This window comes from Hevea brasiliensis, chromosome 2 (assembly GCF_030052815.1).
Source record: "Hevea brasiliensis isolate MT/VB/25A 57/8 chromosome 2, ASM3005281v1, whole genome shotgun sequence".
Taxonomy (NCBI): Eukaryota; Viridiplantae; Streptophyta; class Magnoliopsida; order Malpighiales; family Euphorbiaceae; genus Hevea; species Hevea brasiliensis.
The window spans coordinates 124,341,182-124,351,701 of record NC_079494.1 but is presented as its reverse complement, the minus strand read 5'-3'; the positions used below and the strand labels follow the sequence as shown (position 1 = coordinate 124,351,701).

At 32.7% G+C, this 10,520-nt stretch overlaps 1 protein-coding gene across 1 annotated transcript; it reads left to right on the top strand.

Annotated features, from left to right (window-relative positions):
• The first annotated feature begins 3,812 nt into the window (after positions 1-3,812).
• LOC110635821 (uncharacterized) lies at positions 3,813-8,192 on the top strand. Its single transcript, XM_021785296.2, has 7 exons — positions 3,813-4,139; positions 4,521-4,559; positions 4,723-4,860; positions 5,375-5,514; positions 5,637-5,746; positions 7,004-7,125; positions 7,520-8,192. Exons 1-7 carry the CDS (start codon positions 3,915-3,917, stop codon positions 7,895-7,897), a joined length of 1,152 nt encoding a protein of 383 aa, XP_021640988.2. The 5' UTR covers positions 3,813-3,914; the 3' UTR covers positions 7,898-8,192.
• The last annotated feature ends 2,328 nt before the right edge of the window (positions 8,193-10,520 follow it).

Below are 10,520 nucleotides of genomic sequence, written 5' to 3'. Positions count from 1 at the left end.
TGACTCATCCAATTTGTAATCACAAAAATAACTCAATTTGGGGAGCTCAACTCATTCTCATAATTCTCAAAGTAATAAACAATTAAATGGAAGATCAACTCTCATATTCGAGGTAAATACTCATAACAAGCATTCCAACATTCCCATATAATATATTTACAACTTTAAATAAATAAATTATTACATTCTCAATCAAGATTAGAACATTATTAGCAAATGGAGTTTTAGATTACAAATCAAATAAATGAAATATAACTAAGCTGCTGCTGGTAAATCTGTGAGAAATGAAGTAGGTTATCCACAATAAGAGTCCATCTATCAACTGAGAAAAAATAATTGAACAGGGGTGAGCGTTTGACTCATAGAGTAAGATATTGATTTCAAATACAATTTTTATAACCATCTAAGCCTAAATGCATTCATATGCATGAAATGCAATAAACACATATATTTCTAAACAGTTAAAACAATATTCGCACAAAAAATAATTTGGAGTACTCATACACCCGTGTGTCATATCAATGTGTATATACATATGAGAGCCGATCCCTTATGCAGTTCTCTTAAGTCTAACATTTGCTAGCTCTCTTATGTAACGAGGTGTCAACTTGCATTTCTTTCCAAATCTCATAACCACTTTCATAGGAGAGACCTTTAAGAACACATAATCACCCACTGTAAATTCTACATCTTTCCTCCTTAGATCTGCATAACTCTTATACCTGCTGAAAGCTATCTTTAAATGTTTCTTGATCAAAGGAACCATCTTTGAAGTGTACTGCATGAGGTAAGAAGGGAAAGTTTTAATGAGGTGAGCAGGCTGTAAGTAGCTTTACAATTCTCAAGGAAAAGCTTTGCACCACACCGATACTAGCTTTACCAAACTTTAAAAAGCTGTTTAAGGCGGATTGTGATGCAAGTAGAATCAGGATTAGAGCCATTTTATCCCAAAAGAAAAGGCCTATGGCATATTTCAGTGAAAAACTAAGTGATGCTATGAGGAATTGGAGCACCTATGACAGAGTTCTATTTGGTGGTGCATGCTCTTAAAACTTGTGAGTATTATTTAACAGGAAAAGAATTCATCTTGTATCTAGACCACGAGGCCTTGAAGTACCTAAATAGCCAAAATAGGATTAGCAAAGATATGTATGCAAGGTGGTGCCAATTCTTGCAATGATTTCCTTTTAGGCTCAAGCACAAATCCGCAGTTCAAAATCGGGTAGCGAATGCTTTGAGTAGGCATGGAGCATTGTTGGTGACTTTGAGCCATGAGATTGTGGGGTTTGAACAACTAAAAGAGCTCTACGCCAATGATGAGGACTTAGGAGAAATACGAGGTAAGTGTTCTCAAGGCCATCCTTATGAAAATCATTATGTGCTTGATGGGTATTTGATGCATGAGAACCAGTTTTACCTTTTGAGAATCTCATTACGGGAGAAAGTAATTCGAGATCTACATGGAGGGGAACTAGCTAGCCATTTAGGAAGAGATAAGACCATTGCAACGTGAAGGAAAGATATTTTTTGCCTTAATTGCGCAAAGATGTAACCAGGTTTGTCATGAAGTGCTTTACTTGTTAAACTTCTAATGGACAATCTCAAAATACTGGTTTATACATGCCTTTGCCTATACCTGAAAATATATGGGGAGATTTATCCATGGATTTTGTGTTAGGGTTGCCAAGAACACAAAGGGGAGTGGATTCAAGGTTTGTGGTTATTGATAGATTTTTTAAGATGGAACATTTTATTTCTTATATAAAGACTTTTGATGCAATTCATGTTGCTAAATTGTTCTTCAAGTAAGTGATTTGTTTGCATGGGGTGCCTAATTCAATCACTTCACATCGAGATAGTAAGTTCTTGGGACACTTTTGGAGGACCTTGTGGAAACTTTTTAATTCATCTTTGAATCACAGTAGTACATGGCTAAACCAAAGTGTCAATCACACATTGGAAAATCAAATTCGAAGCATTTGTGGAGATAAACCCAAGCAATGGGATGTGGATTTATCCCAAGCTGAATTTGCCCACAATGGTGTCACTCATAGCACTATTGGAAGGTCTCCATTTTTAGTGGTATATACAAAAGTGCCTCAACATGCTCTTGACTTGGTCAAATTGCCTAATGAAGATGAAAAGAGTGTAGCAGCCAAGCACATGGCGGAAAAAAATTGTTGAGATGCACAAAGAGGTGAAGTTGAAGTTAAAAGAGGTTAACAATAAGTAGAAAGAAGCAGCTAATAAATGAAAGCGAAAACAAGTATTTGAGGTAGGTGACAAGGTGATGGTGTTCCTAAGGTGTGAAAGGTTTCTCGTGAGTTCTTATAGCAAGTTCCAACAAAAAAAATATGGACTTTATAAAATTGTCAAATGAATCAATAATAATGCATATGTTGTTTATTTGCAACATAGCATGGGAATTTCGCAAACTTTCAATGTAGCTTATTTGTATCCACACCACTCCATAGATGAGTCTTTATATCCTCCTAGTGACTCGAACTCAAAGTCGAGTTTTTCCCAAGTGGAAAAGATTGATGTGAAATGTATTAGTGATAATTTTATTGAAAAATGGGAGAAGGTTCAAATGAAAAAAAATAAATGAAGCATTATGGAATAAAAACAGGAGAAAAACAAATTTGAAGTAAGTTTGGATGAACAGTAAGTGGAGCTATATTTTTTAATTATTTTTTTTTTATCTCTAGCAGTCCTAAATCAACTTAGACTCTCTATTCAATAAGTTATAGTACCAGTAATTGCTTCAGAATTAATTTTGAGGCTTTTCCTATTATATTTAAGACTCAATTATATCTCCTGCCTAAGATAAGACTAGTTAATTTCTTAATGTATTTGGATTTAGTTTAAATTTCTATTTAGTAGAGACATTTCCTTTTAGGATTGGGAGTCTAAAACTCTATAAATACTCTAAAAATTATGTATTTTAGATTTAGATTTCAATTAATAAATTTTCAATGGAGATTTTGTTCTCAAGTTTTTTTTTTTTTTTTTTTTCACGTGTGTGTGTGAGTGATTTATCTAGTTTCATTGCATTATAAGTCAAGTGTATTAGAGTAGCCTGCTGACTTAGAAATAGTTTTAAATAGAATATATTAAGTTTTTCCTAATTATTTTTTAATAATATAATTATTTAAAAAAATACATCCATATGAATAATGAATTGAATGTAATTTAATTAGCGTTATTTTTAAATTTAATATGACACGAAAGTTTAATTTAGTTAGCATATTTCAACCACTCATAAAATTATATAATTAAACTTATGCTAAATTAATAATAATTAATTATCAAGTGATAATTATATAATTATACTCGATATTCGATATATTAAAATGGCTAACTATTTTATTATATAGAGTAACTTAATCATTTATATACACTCATATAATTAATGAATTCTCAAGAGGAATTCACCATCTTCTCAAATGGCAGAGAAGGTAATGACTTGAGTTCACTCTTTGGTTTTCTAAATATTTAAGATGTATGCTTCTTTGTGCTTCGGGTGAAGATGGCGCGATGTTGATTTCTCCAGCTTTTTGGCTTTTGCGGTGTTGTGGTGCTTGTGGTTTTGATTTGGGTTCTTTATTGAAGCTGGTTGTGCTTCTGTGACGGGTTAGGGCGGAGTAATACTGAACGTTCTGATAGAGTTTGGTTTCTGGAGGCTTTCATTTACTGGGCCGGGCTCTGGAGCTGATCTGAGGTTTGATTGTTTGTTTTCGATGTTGTTTGGGCCTTTGGCCCATAGCCACCTCATGTATTTTTTCTATTAATGAAAATCTAATTTTCAGTCAAAAGAAAAAATCAGTGGTGACGGTTATTTATAACTCACGGTCCTCGCTAGTTGCGCCAGCCATCGCCGTGCCTAGCAATGCTAGACGACATGGTAGCAGCTCATGATCCAACTTTCCTCTAGAATCATCAAGGCCCTCTCTCTATCCCTTTCCCTCTCTACCTGCAGAAAGGATTGCCAAAAAAAGATGGCCGAAGAAGAAGAAGTGCTGATAGAAGTGGAAGCGGTGCAAGCGGTGTACGGAGACGATTGTGTGGTTCTAGATTCTTTCCCTCCCCATCTTCACGTTCACATCAAGCCACGAACCGCCGATATCTCTTCCCAACAGGTCTCTCTCTCTCTTCTTTTCTTGCCCTAATTTTAATATCTAGGGTTCGGACCATTGTAATTCTGAAAACAATTCACGAAATTGGATTTCTGTTCCACCTAATTCTGAAACCCAAAAACATTAATATTATGAAAAATTAATCCTCATTTGCCTAGACCAGCTTCACTGGTGGTGTTGTTGATTGTTTAGCTTAAGATATGTTGTATACTAGGTTGTAACTTGATAGCTGTTAAAATGATTAATTTTTTCTTTTAAATTATGATATTTGAGGTCATTGTACAAATACGCTATTGGTTGCATGAACACTTGTTGAAGTATTCTCAATTTTACGTCCATTCATTTATTTGAGTGGTGTTTATCTTGATCGTTCTTTTTGTGCAGTTTGTGGAAGCAGTTATTGGGATACGAGCAGGTTCCCAGGTATTTGCAATGCAACTTATGTTTCTCTGTAATTCCCTGGATTCTCCCTCTCCTGGGCAGTTGTTTGTTATGTCAAGGTCATGTATAGTCGAATAATATCTTGTAACGACAACTAGGGTTTTATTTATTTATGCACTAATTCTAGCCTGATTGCTTGTGGTAGTATCCAAAGGAGCCACCCAGTATTGATCTTATAGAATCCAAGGGGCTTGATGAACAAAGGCAGAAGCATCTAATAAAAAGCATACAAGACAAAGCATGTGAACTCTTCTCATGTTTGATGATTGTAGCACTTTGCGAGGTAATTATTGCGACAATTTGTTCGTATTGCCTATTGGTATTGATACTTCATGATGTCACCCAATTGAGAAAACTGCATTAGCGACCTGATAGTTGATATCCACATCGTTTAAGGGATTGTTAATTGTCATAAATGCATGTAGTTTTCTTCAAGTATAATGGTGATTATATGAAGTAAATACCTGTAGGCATCAACAGGAGATATCATGATTTGCTTATTTTTCACTATTAGAATCAATGTTATTCTTTTGCTACTTTGTTTTTGTTCTTTATTATGAACTTTATCGTCTCTTTACCTTTATTTTCTTTTTTAAAAAAAAGGAGGAATCCTCAGGATTAAACTTGTGCCTGAATGTGGAAGTTGATTATTACATTACTACTTAGTTTATTGATATTGACATATATTGGAATTGTCTGCTAATTTTGTTGAAGATCATTTAGGTAACACTCTTTTGTTCTCCTCTTCCTTTGATTGAATGATGTATTTGCAAAGATTGATTGAGATGTATTTCCAGGAAGCAGTGGAGAAGCTCTCTATTATGAATCACCCAGATGGCAATTGTCCATTGTGTTTGTACCCTTTGCTCCTAGAAGACGAAGAGAATGAATCCTTACCATTTATGAAGCTGATGTCTTGTTTCCATTGCTTTCACTGGTAGAATTCTTTATTCTTTTGTTCTGTCTGAATTTGGCATATTTGGGGCACCACTCCTTATCCCCTTCCTTTTTTCCTGCACAAGATTATGGAAGTAATGTATTATATTCTCCCAATGGTAGTGAATGCATCATGAATTGGTGGAATTGGATCCAAAAAGAGAAAGAAAGCAACATTAACATCTCATCTACCACATCTCTGCATTCCATCAGAGACAGGGGAAATCAGAATGGTATGTTTGGGTGAATACTTAAGGTGTGCTAACAATATCCAAGCTTAACTAGAAGTTTCATGGGACAATTTAGTAACAAAAAATCATTTCCTTAAGCATAAGAGATTCATTTATTATAGGTGGGTTGGGGACTGGTCATTTATGTGAAATACAAAACAAACTTGACACTTGTCAGATGTAAGCATTTTTTTAATATTCTATGCCTATGTTAGTGCTACAATTTGACTAGTTGTCTAAAAACCTGTATAAAACACTATTGATTGGTTCATCTGGCTACCTGGTAGGATGTCTAAAAGGTCAAGATTATATATTTCATATTGATTATACTGATATGCTTGTTATTGTGGTCTCAAGAAGCTTTGTAGAACACTATTAATTGTTTCATCAGGTTATAAATATTGCATATGGGCTTCCAATTGGCAGTTTCTAGTATTGTTGATATTTGTCAAGAGATGATGCTTCTTTGTGGTTGGGGGTTGAGGATGAATATGTAGAATGTCACAAGACATGCCTCAGCCCAAGAAATCAGTTCCTTTTTTTGTTTGGCAAATTCATGATTCTGTATACCATAACATATTAATGTTCGTTGTGTTATAAACGCTCATGAAGCATATTGATTATATGCTTGTTATTGTGGTCTCAAGAAGCTTTGTAGAACACTATTAATTGTTTCATCAGGTTATAAACATTGCATATGGGCTTCCAATTGTCAGTTTCTAGTATTGTTGCTATTTGTCAAGAGATGATGCTTCTTTATGGTTGGGGGTTGAGGATGAATATGTAGAATGTCACAAGACATGCCTCAGCCCAAGAAATCAGTTCCTTTTTTTGTTGTATACCATAAAATATTAATGTTTCGTTGTGTTATAAACATGTCATGAAGCATATTGATTTTACTGGCATGCTTGTTATTGTGGTCTCAAGAAGCTTTGTAGAACACTATTAATTGTTTCATCAGGTTATAAATATTGCATATGGGCTTCCAGTTGTTAGTTTCTAGTATTGTTGCTATTTGTCAAGAGATGATGCTTCTTTATGGCTATTCTCCTCATTATGAGTAAAAACTGCTGTCTCACTGATGTGAACATTTTGTTAGATGAGTTCACATTCACTTGTTCATGTTCAACCACATGCCTTTTTTTGTCATCTCTCCTAACTATATTCCTAGATATTTCCATTATTTTCAGCAATTTGTTTTTTGTGTAGAACACCTTTCTAACATGATATCAATTTCGTGTCCTGAACTTGTGTTATTAGACATTCACATTCATGGCTTAGAGGAAGAAAGTATGGGGGACTGTCCAGTTTGCCGCAAGGTTTTTCATACCAAGGATTTTGAACATGTGCGCAGCTTGGTTGGAACGAATTTCTCTGAATTGGTATCCCATCTATAATCACTGATGTAGATTTTGTTCAAAGTTGAGACTTCTGCTTTGCTTATCTTCTTCTTCTTTTTTATTTGCTTTTTTTAAGAGAGAGAAAAAGGGCTCCAACTAATGTTCGAATTTGTAACATTACAGAGAAAGAAAGTGGCTCTAGTACTACCGAGTCAAAACTCATCAGCTTATTTTTGTTTCTATCCCAGCTCTTGCTGATGATATTTACATTAGCACAAAGCAGGGTGATAGTCTCAAGTTTTTTTACCTGGCAATTATGGACTTGTAAAATCTATGCTAGATTTTGTTTTTGTTGGAGTGTATCCTTTGCTGTTGTGTTTTTAACTAGTTTAATCGATGATAAAGATGTTGATTCACTGACTCTTGTTGATCTCAGAGCTCTGACAGAACGGAAATTGAAGATGTGAAACTACTCCAGTCTGATTCAGAGAAGATTAGAAAACAGAAATTTGAGGCCATACTAAAACTGCAGCAAGAAAATAGTGGCATAATTGAACCAAAAAGAGATCTAGTTGTTTTGCCTGGTATGTATCTTCCTCGGCCAGTAACATTGCCAACCCAGGCGTTGAATAAAGAAACCACGGAAGAACAGCAAAGAGACTCAACAGCATCCATGGAAACAAATTCTGGGGGTTCTTCAAATAGACCGAGCTCCGGTAAGCACAGGAACTTTGGCAGGAGGAAGCAGAGAATACAAAATTCAAGAAAACAAGTTAGACAGTGGGTCAGAAAAGATGATGGGCCTGCAAATTAACTATATGGTGTAGCAATCTTCGAGGGGTGTTTTTTTTTTTTTTTCACAATAAATTATTTTATGTTAAAATTCGAAAGTCAATGCGAGAGGAAGGGTTGCAAGTTGCGACAAGCTTGGATTGCAGTCTATTTTACCTGATCTGAGCCCACTGTGTCTCTTAGTTTTTGAGATGTGATTGCCCATATATTCTTTATACTATGCAATTGCGTAGGAATGTGATTGTGGAGCATAATGACGGAAATTGGCTTCATCCATCGACGGATTTTTGTTAAAAGATTATTCTTCTTTTGTTCGATGAGCTTTTTTAATTTTTTTTTTTTTAAATTACGCCATTCGTTAGGTCTTTTTCCTTTCCGAGTTTGTTGACGCATGGATATATTGGTGTGATGAAGGTATTGAAAAGAAAACAAGCATGGTTTACCTTGCTCGGCTCTACGTGGGCCTCTGGTATAAGGCTAATAATGATACTTTTATGACTATACTTTAAAATATTTGGCTAATTTTTATTTTAATTAATATTTATACTGTCGGATCGGCACTGGGGTTAACATTTTGATGCTTAAAATTTTATTCTTCAAGCAAACACATCCTTAGGCTTAAGTCGGTATTGTGGTATACAATTTACCCCTCCGAGTGTAGTTAGCTAAATTAAATTTAATTCACGAGCACCAGTCTTAATTAAAGATGGAAACTAGGGAGTTTTACTCTCGATGGGAGGGAAATTATAATTTTGCAATCAATGCTATCCAAAATATTTTTCTTAATATATATAATCAAATAATCATATACAATTAATCTCTCATTCAATTTTGTAATTGAGTTTTTTCAATTTTCATTGTAATTTTTACAATTTTCATTATAAAATTACAATTTTCATTATAAAATTACAATTGTAACTTAATGACACTTTCACAAGCAAATAATCTAATAAATACATTAGATTTTTCTTCTTTTGAATTAGCTTTTGAATAAGATAACAAATTCTCTTAATTTATCTTATAAAATTGAATTTGTTCGATAATTTTATTAACACAAAAATGAAAATAAAAAAAATGGTCAATTGTTACAGATGCGAAATAAGAAAAAAAAAAAAGATATGAGAGATAAAAAAAATTGTGATTTTGTGAATATAAGAAGTAATAAATATAAAAGTTAGAAAATGAAGAGTCATAGAGAAAAAGAGATGCATTTTTAGAGATTACTATATAGGTTTTGACTTTTTTTTTTTAATTTTATTATATAAGTAGTTTAATATATATATATGTGTGTGTGTATGCGCGCGCGCACGCGCGTCTGTTAAAAAAATTGAGTGGCGTCAATTGACCCACTCATAATCACTTACATCTATTCTTACAATTAAATGACGGAAATATTTTTTATTAATTTTTATGAAAATATTTTTTATATATAAATTATTTTCTTAGAAACAAGTAGAGTCATTGGTATAGAAAAATTAGCTTTTTTTACAAAGATTTGTTCATTTTTCACAAATATGGCACGAATTTAATTGGGGGTATATATGTGTTACCATTTTCTTCTTGACATTGAGAGCTTATTTAGTATTGATGTTAAATTTTCTGTTGAAAAAAAAAAACTTAATTAAATATATTAATTTAAAAAATATTAAATAATATTTTTAAAACTAAAATTCTGCAATTGTTTTGTTAAGATTAAAATATATTTTATTTGGCTAATAAATATTTTTAGCTAAGATAAATTATTTTCATTCTTATAAGTAAAAAATAAAATACTAAAAAATAAAATAAGCATAAAAAAAACCCCTTTCTTAACCATTTATGTCGTGGTCCAATACTCATAAAAGCTGGTAAGTAGTATGTAAATTTCATAAGAGTATGTTTATAATTATAAGCTCGATATCACAAGAAAATGAATTTTATATATAATTATATTTAAAATTATACATTCATTGTATATATTTTTATTAATTCTATATAAATTTAAATATGATTACTTTATACATAAAATCGTACTTGTCATAACTTACTCCTCTGTAAGGCATAACATGATCCAGTAGTATGCCTAATGAATTACCGAACTTCACCTACAGATAAACCATTAAATACACTACAAGGGATTTTAAAATAATTTTTTTACTTTTTGAAGGTGGTGAGCATTTCAAGCAGATATTAAAAACGTTTAATTGAAGTTTAAAGTTAGATAAAATTTTTGACCATTTTTATTTTTCAGCAAATTTTGTAAAAATTTCGGCAGAGTGTCGACTGTAATTAAGTAAAATAAAAAATTTTGACCTGTAGAAAAGCACTTCCTATAATTTATTTCATCAAAATCAACCACCATCACAACTCAAATCAACACAATTTTTCTCAAACTCCACATTTCAAGTCAATTCTCAACTCAATTATGTTCAAAACTAATACTAAAACATTTCATTCATCGATATAAATTTATATCAGAAAATTCAAAATAATATTATTACAAATTCTGTATAATTACTCAAGATCAATTTACAATATATACATACAGTTATATACATCAAAATAAATATGTACAGTAAGGGTATAATGTTATACCCGCAAAATCTCAAAGGCAGTGTTGTAGTATTTAGCAGCTCACTCGGCTGCTCTACTAGTTTCTCTACCTG